General features: G+C 28.7%; 1 protein-coding gene across 1 annotated transcript in view; it reads right to left on the reverse strand.

Moving 5' to 3' along the window:
* Positions 1-959: 959 nt before the first annotated feature.
* The window catches only part of LOC141331679 (ADAMTS-like protein 3), a 102,366-nt gene continuing 80,944 nt past the window's right edge, over positions 960-22,381 (reverse strand). The window contains exons 7-13 of the mRNA XM_073836716.1: positions 21,701-21,858; positions 19,517-19,628; positions 17,709-17,847; positions 17,491-17,541; positions 15,055-15,259; positions 12,383-12,530; positions 960-1,048 (exon numbers count right to left, since the gene is read on the reverse strand). Of these exons, the coding sequence (XP_073692817.1) occupies positions 960-1,048; positions 12,383-12,530; positions 15,055-15,259; positions 17,491-17,541; positions 17,709-17,847; positions 19,517-19,628; positions 21,701-21,858 (902 nt within the window). The remainder of the gene's footprint in view (positions 1,049-12,382; positions 12,531-15,054; positions 15,260-17,490; positions 17,542-17,708; positions 17,848-19,516; positions 19,629-21,700; positions 21,859-22,381) is intronic.

A 22,381-nucleotide genomic window follows, 5' to 3' on the forward strand; every position in this document is an offset into this window, starting at 1 on the left:
AAATAAATGCAGTCTTGGTTAGCACACTTGCAAAATTAATCTAATGCCATGTTGTTTAAAAAAAAATTAATGGACAAATTAAAAAGTAGTTACGTGTAGGTACGTGAAAATATTATTTTATTCATATTTTTTATTTTTTTTTAAGATTTATTTTTTGGCATTTTTGCCTTTATTATGATAGGACAGATCAGACATGACAGGAAGTGAAGTGGGAGAGAGATGGACACGGGATGCCCGGAGCGCAACGGCGCTGTATGTCGACGCGCTGCCCACAAGGCTATCGGTGCAGACTATTTTATTCATTATTTCAATGTATAATTATTTTATAAATAGTCAACCATGAATATCACCCTGTTTTAGAGAAAGGCAGCAATGAAGGGTTAGAGTGACTACATAATGTACAATATAACATAAAATAGTTTAATTTGTTTAACAATTAATTGTAATTAATCGCATAATAAGTTTTTGAGTACATAATAAATGTCTGTGTCAAAATATATACTGCATTTATATATACATAATAAATATACACAGTAGACACACATATGTGACCACGGACAACAAAACCAGTCATAACGGTCAATTTTTAAATTTAAACAAGCTGAATAAATAAGCTTTCCACTGATGTATGTTAGGATAGAACAATATTTGGCTGAGATACAACTATTTTAAAATCTGGAATCTGAAGGTTGCAAAAAAAACAACATTTCGAGAAAATCCCCTTTAAACTTGTCCAAATAAAGTTCTAAGCAATGCATATTACTAATCAAAAATTAAGTTTTGATATGTTTACAGTAGGAAATTTACTAAATAACTTCATGGAACATGATCGTTACTAAATATCCTAATGATTTTGATATCGATAATTTTGACCTATACCATGTATTTTTGGCTATTGCTACAAATATACCCGTGCTACATAAGACAATAAAATAAATGAATTAATAAACAAATAAAACTCACGTTGGGTCTTCCAAGGCTACTTTTTTTTCTTCCAGCTCTTGAGCCTGTTTCAACCAGGGCAGCTTGGCTTCAACGGGTTGGCTCTCTGAAAAAGGAACAAACAAACACAATATAAGACAATACTATTGTTAATCAAAATAGTATGCATGCATCAAGAAGAGCAATGAAATCCATCTTCCTCTCTATTGAAAGATTATCAAGTGTGATCTGAAAAAAAAAAAAAAACAGCTCATGACCAATTAAGGACCAGCTCAAACCAGCTGCCTTTAAAACATACAGTTGAAGTCAAAAGTTTACATACACCTTGGAGAATCTGCAAAATGTTAATTATTTTATAAAAATAAGAGAGACCATACAAAATGCATGATATATTTTTATTTAGTACTGACCTGAATACAATATTTCACATAAAAGACGTTTACATATAGTCCACAAGAAATTTTATAAAAACGACCCTTTTCAAAAGTTTACATACACTTGATACTTTATACTGTGTTGTTACCTGAATTAGCAACAGCTGTGTTTTTTGTTTGTTTGTTTGTCAATGATAGTTGTTTAGGAGTCCCTTGTTTGTCCTGAACAGTTAAACTGCTCACTGTTCTTCAGAAAAGTCACACAAATTCAAAACTTTTTTGTGTATTTGAACCTTTTCCAACAATGACTGTATGGTTTTGAGATCCATCTTTTCACACTGAGGACAACTGAGGGACTCGTATGCAACTATTACAGAAGGTTCAAGCACTCACTGATTCTTTTGAAGGAAACTTGATGCATTAAGAATTTGAAGATCAGGGTAAATTTAGCTCATTTTGTCTTCTAAGAAACATATAACCATCTTCTGTAGCTTCTGAAGGGCAGTACTAAATGAAAAAAAAAATATTTACGCTAAATAAGAAAAATGTACACATCCTTATTCTGTTTTTCAAAAGTTTTCACCCCCTGGCTCTTAATGCATCTTGTTTCCTTCTGGAGCATCAGTGAGCGTTTGAACCTTCTCTAATAGTTGCATATGAGTCCTTCAGTTGTCCTCAGTGTGAAGAGATAGATCTTAAAATCATTTATTACAATTTGTGGGACCTGAAGGATTTTCTGAAGAACAGCAGGCTGTTCAGGACAAACAAGGGACTCATGAACAACTATCACTAAACAACAACAACAAAAAAAACCAGCTGTGGATCATTCAGGTAACAACACAGTATTAAGAATCAAACGTATGCAAACTTTTGAACAGGGTCATTTTTATAAATTCAACTATTATATAAGATATCTTATTCAGATCAGTAATAATTAACAATAATTAACATTTTGCAGATTCTGCAAGGTGTATGTAAACTTTTGACTTCGACTGTACCTTTTCAACAGGGTAAAACTGCAAAGCTCTTTTGACCATGCTGCAAACTTTCTGGTTGAGCTAGTTAAACGTCTGATGGGAATACTACCATGCCAGCATGTAATACACAACAGAAACTGTTCTTTTTATAGGTACTGAAACATTAGCTAACCACAGTAGAGAATTTAATCTCAGATATTAAAAAATCAGATATTAAAAACATTTTTGAGGTTCATAATTGTAAAAAGTGGTGCTTGGCTACATATCAGAGGCGATTAGTTGAGGGTGGTGTGGAAAAATCAAATCAAATCAAATCAAATCAAAGAGATCTGGGCTGATAACCAAAGGGTTGTAGGTTCAAGCCCCGTAACCATCGGCCATTGTACTCGAGCAAAGACGCACAACCTCAGGTTACACCGAGGAGGACTGTCCCGGTATTAAGTGTTCTGTAAACTGTTTTGGAAGAAAGTGTGAGATAAAAGATGACAAAAAGATACAGTAAGCCAAGCCGGTGCGAGATCCGAGCCGAGGGACACTCACATTTCACCAGAAACCCTTCTTGCTACGAACATCTGTAGTACCATCACTAGGTCATGCGTCTTACTGAAGGTTACAAAGCCGGTTTGAGTCCGGCTGCTTCCCCTCCAACCCCCAACCCAAACACAGCTAATAAAGCTCAACATAAATCTCCATGTGACAACCAAATATTTATGCAAGCAACCATTTATTGATCTGGAACAGGATTATCACAGCTGTCGGTGACTGTGGGACAGCAGTAAAGTCTCGCGGCAGAACAAGCCGAGGGCTCAGGGTTTGGCTCTTCGGTCGGGGTTTCTGGGTTTCTCTGATGGCAGACGTCCTCAGATTTGGCGTGCGAGAAGGTCGGGATGAAATAGCAGGCTATGGAGCCTCTGTCATGTGAGTTTTTACAAGCATGTCAGGCTCAAGTTAAGTGTGGAATTGATTGATTCGAAGAGAATTATTGGTGAAAAAGCACACAGATGTTTCTGGTTAGGCTTTCTTGAATTTTGGCATCGTTGCGTAGCTGATATTACTTTTAAAGGAATACACTACTGTTCGAAAGTTTGAGTTTGGGAAGACGTTTTACCGTTTTTGAGTCTCTTTTGCTCTCCTAGGCTGCATTGTTTTGTTTAAAAATATGTGACCCTGGACCACAAAACCAGTCATAAGGTTAAATTTGACAAAACTGAGATTTATACATCATATGAAAGCTCAATAAATAAGCTTTCTATTGATGTATGGTTTGTTAGGATTGGACAATATTTGACTGAGATACATCTATTTGAAATCAGAAATCTGAGGATGCAAAAAAATCAAAAAGACTGAGAAAATCACCTTTAAAGTTGTCCAAATTAAGTTCTTAACAATGCATATTACAAATCAAAAATTACATTTTGAAATGTTTACAGTAGGAATTTTACAAAAAATCTTCATGGAACATGAACTTTACTTAATTTCTTAATGATTTTTGGCATAAAAGAAAAATCTAAAATTTTGACCCATGCAATGTATTTTTGGCCATTGCTACAAATATACCCCAGCGACTTAAGACTGGTTTTGTGGTCCAGGGTCACATATAGTAAAAACTGTCAAATTCAGAAATATTATTACAATTTCAAATAGATGTTTTCTATGTGAATATATTATAAAATGTAATTTATTCCTGTGATGCAAAGCTGAATTTTCAGCAGTATTACTCCAGTTTTCAGTGTCACGTGATCCTTCAGAAATCATTATGCTGATTTACTGCTCAAGAAACATTTATTATTATCCATGCTGAAAACAGCTTAGCTGCTTAATATTTTCGCAGAAACCATGTCTTTACTACAGAGCTATAATATAAGGTTAACAATAAAATAAAATAAAAATAAAAAACAGAGTTAATGAATACAGAGCTATAATGTCAGCAAATGTTAACAAAATAAAATAGAATTTTTAATATAAGGTTACAAAATAGAATAAAATATAATAACTAGAGTTGACGAGTACAAAGCAATAATGTTAGCATTACAAAATAAAAAAATTAAATAAAATAAAGTAAGTGTTGACAAGAGAACAGAGCTATAATATAAGGTTAAACAATAATAAAAAATAAATAAATAAATTGTTGAAAAAAATACAGAGTTATAATATGAGGTTAAAAAATAAAATAAATGAAATAAAATAAGCAGAGTTAACAAGAGTACAGAGCTATAATGTTTGGATAACAAAAAAAATGAATTAACTAATTAATTAATGTTATAGTACAGAGCTATAATTTAAGGTTAAACAATAAAATAAAAATAATAAAATAAAATGAAAAAACAATAAATAAATAAATTGTTGACAAAAATACAGAGCTATAATATAAGGTTAAAAATAAAATAAATGAAATAAAATAAAAGGGTTGATGAGAACAGAGCTATAATATGAGGTTGACAATAAAATAAAATAAACAGAGTTAACAAAAGTACAGAGCTATAATATAAGGTTAAACAAAAAATAAAATAAACAGAGTTGATTAGTACAGAGATATAATGTTAGGATAACAAAATAAAACAATTAAATAAATTATTGTAGACAAAAGTACAGAGCTATAATATAAGGCTAAAAAATAAAATAAATTAAATAAAAGTGTTGATGAGAACAGAGCTATAATATGAGGTTGACAATAAAATAAAATAAACAGAGTTAACAAAAGTACAGAGCTATAATATAAGGTTAAACAAAAAAATAAAATAAATTAAATTAAATAAAAGTGTTGATGAGAACAGAGCTATAATATGAGGTTGACAATAAAATAAAATAAACAGAGTTAACAAAAATACAGAGCTATAATATAAGGTTAAAAATAAAATAAATGAAATAAAATAAAAGTGTTGATGAGAACAGAGCTATAATATGAGGTTGACAATAAAATAAAATAAACAGAGTTAACAAAAGTACAGAGCTATAATATAAGGTTAAACAAAAAAATAAAATAAACAGAGTTGATTAGTACAGAGATATGATGTTAGGATAACAAAATAAAACAATTAAATAAATTATTGTTGACAAAAGTACAGAGCTATAATATAAGGCTAAAAAATAAAATAAATAAAATAAAATGTTGACAAGAGAACAGTTAATATGAGGTTAACAATAAAACAATAAAATAACAATAAAATAAAATAAACAGAGTTGACAAGAGTATAGAGCTATAATATAATGTTAAACAATAAAATAAAATAAATAAAATAAGGGTTTACAAGAGTACAGAGAAAATAAAACAGAACAAAACACAATTTAATTAAAAACAATAATAAAATAAAATAAAATAATTGAAAATACATTAAAAAATATAAAAATTCTGAAATATTATTACAATTTCAAAAAACTGTTTTCTACTTTAATATATTTTAAAATGTAATTTATTCCTGTAATGCAAAGCTGAATTTTCAGCATCAATACTTCAGGATTCAGTGTCACATGATCCTTTAGAAATCAGTCTTACATGCTGGTTTGCTGTTAAGAAACATTTATTATTATAAATGTTGAAAAACAGTTGAGCTGCTTAATATTTTAGCACTTTAATACCACTTTAGATCAATTAAATGTATTCTTGCTTAATATAGGCATTGTTTTTTTCATATAAAAAGTCTTACTCACCACAAACTATTGAAAATACTACTTTTTCTCATTTAATTTCCAACCTTTTCTTCAGTGGAACACAAAAGGAGAATTATAAGGTATCTTCGAGTTGCTATTTGGGTTTGGAACGACGTTATGGTGATTCAATTATGACAGAATTTTCATTTTTGTGTGAAGTATTCCTTCAATGAAAATTTGGAGGATTTAAGCAAAGCTTGTAAATGTGAAACACGTGTGAGGAGGAAAAGTGTTAGACGTCTAGATGACAAACACCTCCTGTTATGTGCCTGAACTCACATGTCTTCTGTCTCGAATAAGGAAGTTTGATTCATGAGCCGACGGGACTGTGTTTGGCATGACTTGGCATGAAAAAAAGCGCAATTTATTCATGTACTCAGACAAATCACTTGAACTAATTACACAAGACTTCATGACAAGAGTGTCTTGCCAAAAAGACGTTACATATTTACGTGAGAAAAGACACGGTCACACAGAGAGAACCAGATGAAGAAATGTTATTGAACCGAGGTTGCTCTTTTAAAGAGTTTTCAGTCAAGCTTTAACTTAGAAAAACAGCTTTGGATAAAAAAATAAAAAATAAAATAAAATAAAACATTCAAAAATAATTGCAAAAAAAGTACAGAGCTATAATACAAGGTTAAAAAAATAGAATAAGAGTACAGAAACTATAATGTAAGGTTAAACAATAACATAAAAAATAAGGGTTCACAAAAGTACAGAGCTATAATGTTAAGATAATAATAATAAAAAAAAAGAAGAAATAAAATAATTGTAATAAAAGAATACAGAGCTATAAAACAAAGGTTAAAAATAAAAAATAAAAAATAAAGAGTACAGTGCTATACTATATGGTTAAACAATAAAATAAAATAAAATAAAAAAATAATAAGAAAGAGTGCAGAGCTATAATGTGAAGTTAAACAATATAAAAAGGGTTGACAAGAGTACATAGCTATAATGTTAAGATAATACAATAAAATAATAATATTAAAAAAATAGAAATTACAATAAAATAAAATAATTGTAAAAATAGCTATAATTCAAGGTTAAAATAAAAACGGAAAATAGAAAAAAATAAATTAAAAAGTAATGAAACAAAAAATGAAATAAAATAAAAGTCATAGAAATAAAATAAAAGTCACTGAAATAAAATGAAATAAGAAATGAAAAATGAAATAAATGATATGAAATAAGAAATGAAATAAAAACCAAAATAAAAATAAATAAATAAATAAAAATAATAAACTTAAAGTCATTGAAATAAATAAAATGAAATAAGAAAGGAAAAAAATAACTAAATTAAATGAACAAGAAAAAAATGAAATGAAATTTTAAAAATGAAATGGAATTAAAAAAATGAAAAAATAAAAGTCATGGAAATAAATAAATAAATAAATAAATAAAACTCATGGAAATGAAGAGATTTCACTTCTTATGTTTTCTTCTATGGGAAAGGAAAAAAGTCATGAATAAAATGAAAAATGAAATAAAATGAAATAAAGCAAAAAAAATCATAGAAATAAATAAAATAAAAAAAGTCGTGGAAATAAAATGAAATAAGAAATAAAAAAAAACTGAAATGAAATTATATAAAATAATAAAATGAAAGGCATGGAAATAAATTAAATGAAATAAAAATAAATAAAAAGTAATAAACTTAAGTCATTGAAATAAATGAAATGAAATAAGAAATTTAAAAAAATGAAATGAAATTAAATAAGAAAATAAAACAAGATAAAATGATAACAAAAAATGAAATTGAATAAAATAAAAAAAATAATAAAAGTCATTGAAATAAAATAAATAAACAAATAAATAAATAAAACTCATGGAAATGAAGAGATTTTACTTGTTTTCTTCTATGTAAAAGAAAAAAGTCATGAATGAAATGATAAATGAAATTAAATGAAATGAAGCAAAAAAGTCATAGAAATAAAATAAAATAAAAGTCATGGAAATAAAATGAAATAAGAAAAAAAATGAAATGAAATTATATAAAATAATACAATAAAATGAAAGTCATGGAAATAAATAAAATGAAATGAGAAATGAAATAAAAATGAATTTAAATTAAATAAATAAACAATAAAATAAAACAATAAAATGAAATGGAATAAAATAAAATAAAAGTCATAGAAATAAAATAAAATAAGAAATGAAAGATCAAATGAAATAAGAAATGAAATAAAAATACAACAAAAATAAATAAATAAAAAGTAATAAACTTAAAGTCATTAAAATAAATACAATTAAATAAGAAACAAAAAAAATTAAATAAATGTCATGGAAATAAAACAAACAAACAAATAAATAAATTTAAAAAACTCATGAAAATGAAGAGATTTCACTTCTTATGTTTTTTTTTTCTATGGGAAAGAAAAAAAAAGTCATGAATGAAATGGAAAATGACATGAAATGAAATACAACAATAAAAGTCAAAGAAATAAAATAAAATAAAAGTCATGGAAATAAAATGAAATAAAAAATTAAAAATTAAATTATATAAAATAAAATAAAAAATAATAAAATGAAAGGCATGGAAATAAATGAGATTAAATAAGAAATGAAATAAAAAACTAAATAAATTAATAAATAAAAAGTAATAAACTTAAAGTCATTAAAATAAATAAAATGAAATAAGAAAAAAATTATGAAATAAAATAAAATAAAACAAAATAAAAAAGTGAAATGGAATAAAATACAAAATAAAATAAACGTCATGGAAAAAAATAAATAAATCAAATTAAAAAATAAATAAAACTCATGGCAATGAAGAGATTTCACTTCTTATGTTTTCTTTTATGGGAAAGAAAAAAGTCATGAATGAAATGAAACATGAATTTTAAAAAGTCAGAAATAAAATTAAATAAAAGTCATTGAAATTAAATGAAATAAGAAAGAAAAAACTGAAATGAAATAAGAAATGAAATAAAAAAAAACAAAATAAAAAAATAAATAAAAAGTAATAAACCTAAAGTCATTGAAATAAATGAAATAAAATAAGAAATTAAAAAAATTAAATTAAATTAAATTAAATAAACAATAAAATAAAAAATGAAATGGAATAAAATAAAAGTTATAGAAATAAAATAAAACAAAATAAGAAATGAAAAATGAAATGATATAAAATAAAAAATTCTAAAATGAAAGTCATGGAAATAAATGAAATGAAATAAGAAATTAAATAAAAAACAAAATAAAAATAAATAAATAAAAAGTAATAAACTTAATGTCATGGAAATAAAAAAAAAAAACAATAAAATAAAACAAAATAAAATAAACAATAAAAAAAAACAAAATAAAAAATGAAATAAAATGAAATAAAAATAAATAAATAAAACAAACGTCATGGAAATAAAATAAATAAACAAATAATAAAATAAATAAAACTCATGGAAATTAAGAGATTTTACTTCCTATGTTTTCTTCTATGGGAAAGAAAAAAAAGTCAGAGATCCGGACAAGGAGATGTCTAAGGTATTAATTCGCTCCACAGCAAGAAACAGCTCTAAAACGCACCGTGACCGACTCTGGATGAGCTCACGGTGTCTGTCTGCACTTACGGAGCATTTCATATTCAGATCACACGTTATTTCATGAGCGTCTGTCTGCAGCACACACTTCACTCTCCTGTCTGACAGCTGTAGGCACTGACTGCTCCCTAAAGGAGTCTGCTTTGGCTGTGCTCCAAAGTCAAGTGAGCTTCCCTGCTGCCTACTTAGACAACATCCTACACTGAGATAGAAGACTCTACACAGTCAGCAATTCTGTTCCTCGCTCAAATACAAATTACATAAATGATAAACGTTTCTTTTCTGCAGTCTACTATCTCAAATGGATCTTTTCTAAATGCACATTCTCATTATATTCTCTGTGATAGATATACACAATGCTGCAAAATGGGGTTTCTTAAAGGGCAGCGTAATTTTATTACCGGGTTTTGGACCAGAGTCTTTAAATGCTTCCCTCAAACAAATACGTTCTAACAGCATTTTAATCATATCAATGTTTTAATGTTAGTTTTTATTAGTAGATGAATGGAGCGCAGCAGTGACTGCTCACTTTATCAGCGGTCTTGGCTCCAGATTTATTTCCCATTAATTTTCTCTGAAGGCTTTTCAGAAAATTCTTCAGTAAGGAGTTCAAAGCCTTGAACGAAGCAGCTACGATGAATCACAGTATTACATCGTCTGATTAGACAAGAAAACAAAGAAATTTACGAGTGAAAGAATGTATTTTTTTAATGTATTTTTTATTTATTTTTTTTTTACCAAAAAGACTATCCTAGAAGGCATTGTGACAAGGTCAATGACAAAATGTTGATTAAAGCAGTTTAATTTGTTTCCTCAAAACTGTCATTTTTATTTTTATTTCAGGGTTTTCAGAGTGTTTAAAAACCTGGACATATGAGGGATTCTTGAATGTGTGATTTGTAGACCTTGTCATGAAAGTCACCGAAATAAAATGAAATAAACAATAAAATAAAACAATAAAATAATTAATGGAAATTAAATAAGAAATGAAAAATTAAATGAAATAAAATAAAATAAAAATTAAATGAAATAAGAAATAAAAAATTAAATAAAATGGAATAAAACAAGCAAATGAAATAAAATAAAAGTCATGGAAATACAATAAAATTAAAGTCATGGAAATGAAATGACATAAGAAATGAAAAATAAAATAAAATGAAATAAAATAAAAAAATGCAAATTAAATGAAATAATACATGAAAAATAAAATTAAATGGAATGGAAAAAAATAAAAAATTAAATAAAATAAAAGTCATGGAAATACAATTAAATAAATAAATAAAAGTCATGGAAATGAAATGAAATAAGAAATGAAAAATAAAATGAAATGATATAAAATAAAAAAATATAAAATAAAAGTCATGGAAATGAAATAAAAATGAAAAATGAAATAAATTTAATAAAAATAAATAAAATGTAAAAAATAAATAAATAAATAAAAATAATTTAAAAAAAGTAATACACTTAAAGTCATTGAAATAAATGAAATGAAAGAAATGGAAAACAAAATAAATGAAATAAAATAAACAACTAAATAAAACTAAATAAAATGAAATGGAAGAAAAAAAAAATTAAATAATATAAAAGTCATGGAAATGAAATGAAATAAGAAATGAAAAATAAAATGAAATGATATAAAACAAAAAAATATAAAATAAAAGTCATGGAAATGAAAGGAAATAAGAAATGAAATAAAAAAGTAAATAAAAAGAAATAAAATGTAAAAAATAAATAAATAAAAAAAAAAAAAGTAATACACTTAAAGTCATTGAAATAAATGAAATGAAAGAAATGGAAAACAAAATAAATGAAATAAAATAAACAATTAAATAAAACTAAATAAAATGAAATGGAATGGAAAAAAAAAATTAAATAATATAAAAGTCATGGAAATGAAATGAAATAAGAAATGAAAAATAAAATGAAATGATATAAAACAAAAAAATATAAAATAAAAGTCATGGAAATGAAATGAAATAAGAAATGAAATAAAAAGAAATAAAATGTAAAAATAAATAAATAAAAAGTAATACACTTAAAGTCATTGAAATAAATGAAATGAAAGAAATGGAAAACAAAATAAATGAAATAAAATAAACAATTAAATAAAACTAAATAAAATGAAATGGAATGGAAATACAATTAAATAAATAAATACATAAAAAAGTCATGGAAATGAAATAAGAAATGACCACTGAAATAAATAATAGAAATAATAATAAAGGAAAAGTCATGAAAATAAATGAAATAAAATAAAATAAAACAGTGGTTCTTAACTATAACTAAAAACAAAAAAAAACTATATAAAATAAAATAAACAAAACAAAAAAACATTACATAAAACAATTACATTTAAATTAAATAGAAAAAAATGAAAAAATAAAAAAATGAAAGTCATGGAAAGAAATTAAATGAAAAAAAAAACGGAAATGGAATTCATGGAAATAAATAAAATAAAATATAAATAAAACAATACAATACAATAAAACAAAAATAAAAAGTAATACATTTAAAGTCATGGAAACAAACAAAATTTAATAAAATAAATCCTAGTTTCTTGAAATAATACAAAAGGTTTAAAAGCAGTACAGTCATTACAGCAGAACTATCAGAAATATTTTTAGGGGCCTTCAAATATTGTCTTTGACAATGAAGAGCCTCAGTGAGAGTCAAAACAGTTGAGAACCGAAGTACTAGAGCATCATGTTGTTAGCTTAGCATCAAAATTAGTTGGAATGAATTAATCTCACAAGTGGAGTTCCTGCCAATGTAGAACAGTTTGAATCCACATACCATATAAGGTTCTATTTCAGATCGGATGCTGACTTACAAGGCAGTAGTTAGCAAAGTACCCCGATTGTGAATCTATTTAAAAGGATGTGGATCTTTATTTTGTTGTTTTTACCTCGTGGCTTGTGGCAGGCGACGGGGACCAGGCAGTCCTCTTTGATATGGGGCTTGAGGTGAGAACTGCAGCCACCAGTATGTTGTCCAATGTGATCCACACACAATACAACTCTGTATCGCAAACCTGGGCCGCAGGTGACCGTGCACTGAATAACAGAAACAAAAACACAAACTAATGCATGGTGCAGACAAGGCATGCTGTGTGGACAAAGAATCAGTTCACTAGGTTCTTGAACAGAGATATACAGTGGCATGCGAAAGTTTGGGAACCCCTTGCAGAATCTGTGAAAATGTGAATAATTTTAACGCAATCAGAGAGTTTTTTTTTTTTTTATTTAGTATTGTCCTGAGTTAGATATTATACATAAAAGATGTTTACATATAGTCCCCAAGACAAAAAATAGCTGAAAGTATTCAAATAACTAGGGATGCACGATATTTATCGGACAGATAAATTATCGACCGATATGGGTAAAAATGACGTCATTTTTATTGCTCCGATAAATAAATGAAATCCGATCCGATAAAGTACTCTTGCTGGTAAATCAATCAATCAGTCTGGTTTATCTGAGATTCATCTGCTTTCCGAGTACAAGTGACTGCGGCTGTAAACTGCAGTGACTCTCGGCCTTTGTCACGTTTAATACGTCATCATCTGTGTCGTCATCATCGCCTTCGCAGGTCTGGAAGTTTTTCGCGGTGGCAGAGGAGGACGATGCTATTGCTATTTGCAACACATGTTTAGCAAGGATTCTGAGAGGAGGTAAAAAGCCGTCAAGTTTTAACACAACAAATCTCGCTTCAGAGGTCTTCATCGCGGTGAATCTGTTTTAGGGGCCGTTCACATCTCGCGCCTAAAAAAGCGTGGAACACGCCAGACGCGCCGCTTTCTCTTTCTTTCCAAACCGCTCTGTAGTGTCTGCTGTGGCGTCTGCCGTTGCTAAGCAACCATGACCTGCGCTCTCCATAAAGACGCGGAAGTTTCAGCAAAGGATAAATGGATTTTCAGCATTAAAAATCACTTGCAGTAGCTCTGTTATCAAATTTATTTAAAATGGTTATTCCTGTACAGCTATGATAAGCTGTTTCTCCACCTTGGCAGTGCTTTCAATGTTATTAAGGGAACGGGTGAAGCTGATTGGTTGGTTCATGTCACATGACCTGCGTTGGGCTTGCGGCATTCTGAAAAGTTGATGTTTTTATCTCGATTCTGATGTTTTATTCCCCGTCTTGTACGATTTGGTTGCTGCACACATTCATAATATGATCAATAAGAAGCTTTAACGGACATTTGGACATCTGACGTTACTCCATGATGCACTTTTCATTTTTTCCAGGTTGACAAATGTCAAAGCATTTTATTTATTTAGAATTGTGGTGCCTTACACAAAAAATAAAAACATTTTTGAAGAGTCAGGACTGATGTTTGCTATGATTGTTAGACCCAGATATATACAGTAATATACATTTCATTAGTTTATCTCAGATTTTGTATTCTCCTGGGTGCACAAAATTCTCATATAAAAATATGAACGTATCGGTATCGGTATCGACCACAAGAAGGACTTAATTATCGGCTATCGGTATCGGTAAAAAAAATTCATATCGTGCATCCCTACAAATAACCCCCTTCAAATATAGGAACCCTTGGTTTTTAATACTGTGTGTGGTAACCTGGATGATCTACCATGGTTGTTCATGAGTCCCTTGTTTGTTCTGAACACTTTAACTGAGCACTGTTCTTCAGAAAAATCCTCCAGGTCATGCAGATTCTTCAGTTTTCCAGCATCTTTTGCATATTTGAACCCTTTCCAACAGTGACTATGATTTTGAGATCCATCTTTTCACACTGAGGACGATTGAGGGACTATTACACAACACAGCTATTAAAAAAGGTTCAAACACTCACTGATGCTCCAGAAAGAAAACATGACGTATTAAGAGCTGGTGGATGAAAACTTTTGAATAGGATGGAGATGTCCAAATTTTTCTTATTTTGTTGAAATATACATTTTTTTCCATTTAGTACTGCCCTTCGGAAACAACAGAAGAAACTTGCATGTTTCCTGGAAGACAAATTAAGTACAATTTACTTTGATCTTCAAATTCCAAAAGTTTTCAACGCTCGGTCTTAATGCATTATCTGTCCTTCTGGAACATCAGTGAGTGTTTGAACCTTCTGTAATAGTTGCATATGAGTCCATCAGTTCTCCTCAGTGTGAAAAGATGGATCTCAAAATCATACATTGTTGGAAAGGTTTCAAAGATGCAAAAGATGCTTGAAAACTGAAGAATCTGCAAGACCTGGAAGATTTTTCTAAAGAACAGTGCTCAGTTTAACTGTTCAGAACAAACAAGCTATCACTGGACAAACACAAAAAAAAAAAAAAAAAACAGTCGTAGATCATCCAAGTAGCCGAGAACCAAGGGTTCCCAAACTTTTGAATTTCAGCTATTTTTTTGTCTTGTGGACTATATGTAAACATCTTTTATGTAAAATATTTTCCTCAGGACAGTACTAAATAAAAAAATAACATGCATTTTGTATGATCTCTCATATTTTGTTAAAACTATTCACATTTTCACAGATTCTGTAAAGGGTTCCCAAACTTTCACATGCCACTGTAGATGGTCATCATGAAATGAAAGAGGTTAGTAAAGGTAACTCACCTGAGACCACTCCATGGCCATCCACTGCGGACAATCAAAGGTGTTGCAGCTCTGTTTGCTGATTGGTCGAGGAGAGTGTGCGCATTTCCACTCCTCTACCTGCACGATCTGCCCGTGGACGTCCTCCTCCACACACACCACGCTTCGCTCCTGAGAGCCTCCTCCACACGACACTGAACACGATGTCCATGGGTTCTGCTCCCACCTGCAGCAGTATTACAAAAGGTTAAGGGAATGCATCTACCTTAGTAATTTAGATAAGTAGTAATTTTATGTTATGAAATATACACTACTGTTCAAAAGTTTGGGATCAGTAAGACTTGTAAAGTCTCTTATGCATATCAACACTGCATTTATTTGATCAAAAATACAGAAAAAAAATAATATTGTGAAATGTTATTACAATGTAAAATAATGGGTTTTACTTTAATATACTTTAAAATATAATTTTTTTTCCTGTGATGCAAAGTGGAATTATCATCCAGTCTTAAGTGTCACATGATCCTTCAGAAATCATTTTAATATGCTGATTTATTATTAGAATTATCAATGTGGCAACATTTGTGCTGCAATTTATTTATTTTATTTATTTTTTGCAACCAATACATTTTTTAGGACTGATGATTACAAAAAGTTAAAGAGAACAACATTTATCCAAAAGTCTTTGCTATAACTTTTTATCAATTTAACACATGCATGCTGAATAAATGTATTAAATTCTTAAAATAAATAAATAAATTTACTGACCCCAAACTTTTGAACGATAGTGTATATTGTTAGAATAGGTTTCAATTTTAAATAAATGCTGTTCTTTTAAACGTTTTATTCATCATAAAATCTTGGAAAAAAGAATCACAAGTTCCAAAATTTTAGGCAGCACAGCTGTTTTTTACATCACTGATAATAAATCAGCATATTAGAATGATTTCTGAAGGATAATGTTACACTGAAGATTGGAGTAATGATGCTGCAAATTCAGCTTTGATCACAGGAATACATTTGATTTTAATGTATGTTAAAATAGTTAAACCATTATTTTACATCGTAATAAAATTTTACATTATTCCTTTTTTCTGTATTTTTAATCAAATAAACGCAGCCTTGATGAGCATAAGAAACATCTTTAAAAATAATTTAAAAACGTATTGATCCCAAACTTTTGAACGGCACTGTGTTGTAATATAATAACGTAAACAAGACAATCACAATTACAGTAAAGACAGTAATATTGTTAAATATCACTGGAATTTCAAATAACTTTTTTCTATTTTAATGTATTTTAAAATGTAAGTATTCCTGTGATCAAAGCTGAATTTTCAGCGTCTTCAGTGTCACATGATCCTTCAGAAATCATTCTAAAATGCTGATTTGCTCAAGAAACATTTCTAATTATTATCAATCAATGCTGAAATCAATTGTGCTGCTAAATATTTAGTGAAAACCATCTTTACGTTCACTTTTAATTCGTTTATTTTTTTTTTTCCATCTGGGACCTGATAAATAAAAAGTTTAAAATTGCAATTATTGAGAAAAAATGCTATTTAATAAATACTTAATAAAATAACTTTAACTGAGAAATGTATAAAATTATAATATATAATAATATATATAATATATAAAATTAATATAAATAATTTTAATAGGCTGATTCGCTGTTCAAGGAACCTTTTTTTATATTTGAGAATTAATAATAATAATAATAATAATAATAATATTTACAAAAGTTGATTACATTTTTCAGTATTATTAGATAAATAGAAAGATCCACAGATCAGCATTTATTAGAAATAAAAAGAAATTATAGAAATGAATACTTTTATTTAGCGAGGATGCTTTAAATTGATCAAAAGGGATAAAGACATAATTTTACAACAGATTTTTATTTCGGATAAATGCTGTTCTTCTGAACTTTCTATTCTATTCTATTTCTGAAGAAACCTGGAAAAATTCTACTACTACCACTAATAATAAATGTTTGTGGAGCAAATCAGAATATTAGAATGATTTCTGAGGGATCATGTGACTGGAATAATGATGCTAGAAATGTCGCTTTGAAATAACAGGATTAAATTAAATTTTTAAATATATTCAAATAGAAAACACTTATTTTAAATAGTAAATATATTTCAAAATGTTACAGTTTTTGCTGTACTTTGAAACAAATAAATGCAGGCTTGGTGAGCAGAAGATACTTCTTTGAAAACATTAAAAATCTAAAAACTTCTGACTGATAGTGTATAACTTCTTCTTTCATGAAAGATCTTTCTTAAATCTTTCATCCAGTACTAAAACTTCTTGCTCAGAGCCATTTTAAGCGTTCAGACTTGTTAACATTCAAAGTCTGTCTTGACGATTGATGTTACATTCTGTCAGTGAGCATCTCTGATCTCAATTATTATGCGAGCAGTGTGCTGTACGCAGTAAATAACTTCATACCGTGGTAGAGGCTGGTACTGGTCATAAGGCATCACTTCCTTGAAGCCATCACTGCAGAGAAACAAACACCATTCGTTTTTCAAGGCATTATCCACACGATCATAAGCTGATGTCTCATGCACAGACACGCTCTGGTTTATTGAGATTCATTCTCTGCTCATTGTGTTTTGTCAGTCAAACTAAAACTGTGCTGCAGAGATCGATAAGACAAAACCAGCCTTTCGAGGCAGGGATCCATGTTGCACTCCTTGAGCTTAGGTGTGGGTTTGGTGTTCTCTGGGAAGCTGTGGCACAGGTGCTCCGCAACCGATTTGTTGTAACGAATGTCCATGCAATCAGCCGAATTGAGCTGGTAACCTTCAGGGATGAGACAAAGCACCATTAAGCATCAAAACTAAAAGTCAAAGGTTTATCAGAAATCAATATTAGCCAAAAATGTCTTCCACTTCTTTGAGAATCTAAAAACAGTAATGGTATATGACAACTGCACCCTATGTAGGCAGCATTTTAAATAGTATGCATAATAATGCAATGCATGAATCATATTAATGCTTGATATATGGGTAACAAATCAATTGTCCGTCAATATTAGAGAGATTATTAATTTACAGTAGTCAGCAGTAGTAGCAAATGTTGACTACTGTATGATAGCAGATATTGAATATTTAATTGTACTTGTTGATTTCCCATATTTTTACATTTAAAGATAGATTTAAATCTTCATGCATGGGACAAAGCACCATTAAGCACCAAAAGTAATAGTCAAATGTTTATCATAAATCAATATTATCCAAAAATCTGCTAAACAATTTTCAGAATGTACTGTTTAAATTACTGTTTATGACCATTGCAAGCGTTTTGTATGGTATGCATACATATGATAATGGATCTTTATATCATTTATTAATGCATGATATACAGGTAGTACATCAATTATCTGTCAATATTAGAGCAGATATTGGTTGATATTGGATATATTGTAACTTTTTTATTGTACATTTTCCCATTCGCATTTTCAGATAATATATTTGCCCTACTTCGCAAATAATAGCAAAGATTTTTAATGTTTTTTGCTCACCGAGTCTGTATTTATTTGATCCAAAATACAGCAAAAAACAGCTGAGATTTTCTTTCAGGTTTCTTTGATTAATAGAAAGTTCAGAAGAACAGCATTTATCTGAAACAGAAATCTTTTTTAACAGTTTAAATGTCTTTATCATCACTCTTGATTCATTTAAAGCATCCTTGCTAATTAAAAGTATTCATTTCAATTATTCTATAATTTAAATAATTATAACAATAAAATAATAATAAAAAAATCCAAACCTTTAAATGATATATGTTACAAAAGCTTTTTATTTCAGATAAATGCTGATCTTTGGATCTTTCTATTCAAAAAATCTTAAAGGAAATGACTCAACTGTTTTAAATATTAATAAAAATAATAATAAAACATGTTTCATGCTACAGAAAATCTGCATATTAGGATGATTTCTGAAGGATCATGTGACACTGAAGTAATGGAGTAACTGGAGTAAACAGAGTAACTGGAGTAATGATGCTAAAAATTCAGCTTTGAAATCACAGGAATAAATTGAATTTTTAAATATATTCAAATAGAAAACAGTTCTTTGAAATAGTAAAAATATTTCAGAATTTTACTGTTTTTGCTGTACTTTGAATCAAATAAATGCAGGTTTGGTAAGCAGAAGAGTCTTCTTTAAAAAAAACATTACAGCTCAAAAACTTTTGACTAGTAGTGTATGTTAAAATTTTGTGCTTAAAATGAACTTGCTGCATTCAAAATGACCTATTTCTGTTTTGTTTTTTCATTTATTAAGACAAAATAGTAAAGAATTTGGTCATGTTATCATTATCAGTTCTCAGACATAATCTAAAAAAAAAAAAAATTATTGTCTTATCGGTATTGAACAGTAATATTCCAAATTTGAAAGCATCATACTGTAGGTGTGTTTTTAGTGAAATGATTAAAAATCACAAAATTGAATCAATCTATAACACTTACCTCCTCCACAGGTGACAGAGCAGGGGAAAAAGTCAGTTTCCCTCCACTGGTAACGAATAGGCTGGTAAAACATAAACTGCATCACTGTGTCTTTAGAGCCAGCGTACTTCACCTAAGAAGAACCAAAATTCAGTTAAAGTGCATGACTGTCTACTTTTAATAGTCTTATTCATAATTACATCACAAATAATGAGAAGCGTTATTAGATAAAAGCCATTCATTTTTAAAAACCAAGTGATTTTGACACTTATAATAAGCAGTCAATTTACTCAAGAGGCCACAGTTCAACTCGTGTCATGATTTCCAGCATGCAATTTCTGCCACTGAATATCCTCTAGCCTTGATTTCTGGAGCTGTGATGATTAGTTAAAAATACTGTTTGCGTGCTGCTGCAATTAACCAGAGTAATGAGTCATGTTCAATTACTGTAAGCCATAGCGTCAAGACTAATCAAGAGTCTCCAGGTTGTGAGATGAGAAAGTCTAACATGATTACAGTCACATTGTGCTGTGTTTACACTTTCACATGGAGAGTAAACACAGATTGTCTCAACTGCTTTAAACTCATCATGAAGCTTTAGTTTGCATGCAACTTGCACAATATTTAGTACTGAACACACTACAGGTTCATGACGGAATTGCAGAGGGATTGTGAAAATGACTATGTCAAATTAAATTAAAAATAATTTAATCTACCCTTTGTAAACTAAATGATATATGAGCTTTTATTGACAGTTTATACTTTGTTTTTGCAAGTAAAAGCCTACTAAACTATTAGTATAGTTGTAAAAAACATATAGTTGTCTCCCTTCAGGCTGTGGTTCACATTTATTTTTGCTTTGTTTTGTTTTTATAAAGTAAACATAAGTTATATTGCTAGCAATATTTTAAGATAAACACTTACTTACTTACTGGACTGCAGCAACTTATGTTTTTTGAAAGTTAATAAAATAAAATAAAATAAAATAAAATAAAATAAAATAAAATAAAATAAAAAATAAAATAAAATAAAATAAAATAAAATAAAATAAAATAAAATAAAATAAAATAAAATAAAATAAAATAAAATAAAAAATAAAATAAAATTCCTTGACCATCACTGCATTGCATTGCATGATATGTTTTACCCCAATAATAAAATCTACAGAGTTCAGATATTAAAACTAAGCATTTACTACCAACTTACTAAGACATATTATTGCATTTTATGTAAAGTACAGTAGTCGGCTTTACAGTTATAACAGGTATATATTTGCTCCATATTTGCTTTTATCATAATATATGAGCCATAATAGCTTTATAAATCAAATATGATTATTTTCTAAATCCCATATCAACCCTGACCAGTTGAACAATACAAATATAGACTTGAAACTACTCTTTTAATTATTTCAAATAGATAATAATACTTATTCTTGAACTGACCAAAGTGTTTAAAAGTATTAAGTAGGTCTATTAAATTAAAGATAAAAATTTAACATTACATGTACATTTTAAATCCACAATTGTGAAGAAAAAATAGGAGTAATCCCTTACTTTAATAAAGTAATTACAGTAATTAACTACTTAGCATGCATTACACCCAACACTGATTATTAGTATTACAATAATATAAATTCTATATAAATAATATAAATATAAATATAAATAATATAATATAATAATATATAAAAATATGTTATGTTTATATATTAAATATATTTGTATATAATATAAATTAAATGAAATAAATATACACGTATATATATTCAAAATATATACTGTATGTGTGGGTCTTTAAATACACATAATAAACATAAACAGTACACACAAATACTGTATATTATATAAACAAACAAAAAATGTTTTGGATGCGATTAATCACGATTAATCGTTGCCCAGCATTGCCTATACTGTAAAGCAGCGCTATGAATACAACAGCAATACAACAGGACATTCACTTTTGATGTTTGGAAAAGAAGTTAACAGACGATCGAATAAGTAAACAATTCATTTTTTCCAAAAGATTTCATTCTAGTCCTTTAAAATTTTATAAGGTTCTTCACATTAGATGACTTATGGGTTCAGTTGGAAGCTCGAATACAAGAGAAGATCTATCCTTCAAAAAGACTACCTCTGGCTGAGAGTTCTTCTGGCCTTCTAATACCATGCGCAGATAAATCTGCCGTTCGCTTTCATTACCCACCTTTATTGTGAAGTCTGCAGACAGTGGTCCAAAGCAGCGGAGGGTCTGTCTTTCTGCTCCTCTCTGGTACTCCACCGTGTTGTTACCCAGAGTGTGAGAACCTGAAGAGCTGAACACCACCTCCTCTCTCCTGGTGTTTGGTGCATGAGCTTCAATCACTGAAATATGACATTTAAGGTTCAATGAATGATTTTGCAGGAATACCACGCATAAAATCTTGCTACTACCTTACAGATATAGCTGACATGGGTATCCAGAGAAAGCATACCTGTCTCTGAGTCAGCATTGACTGTCAGTGGAGCGGTTCATGCTGTACTCTAAACAGAAACACTTACTACATATCAATCTCTCTGCATGTTGGGGTTGGCTCATCTGCATTTGGATGGGTGGGGATTTAGATTTAGAAGGTTGTGTGGTTGAAATGATCAGTGTTTGCCAGAAGTTGATGAAATTGCCTACAACTCTTTTAAAAACTAAAATTTCTTTTTAAGGTCTTTTAAGTTTATAAAGTTATACCACTGACTCCATTACTGAAATGATTCAGTGATAAGATTTGGGGTCTTTTTGCCACTTTTTATTGAAAGAGCTGAAGAGTTGAAGCAAGACAGGACAAATTGTATTAAAAAAAAGTATTAAACCATACTGTTTATAATATTTTCCAATTTAAATGGCCCTAATTTA

This window comes from Garra rufa, chromosome 3 (assembly GCF_049309525.1).
Source record: "Garra rufa chromosome 3, GarRuf1.0, whole genome shotgun sequence".
Classification (NCBI taxonomy): Eukaryota; Metazoa; Chordata; class Actinopteri; order Cypriniformes; family Cyprinidae; genus Garra; species Garra rufa.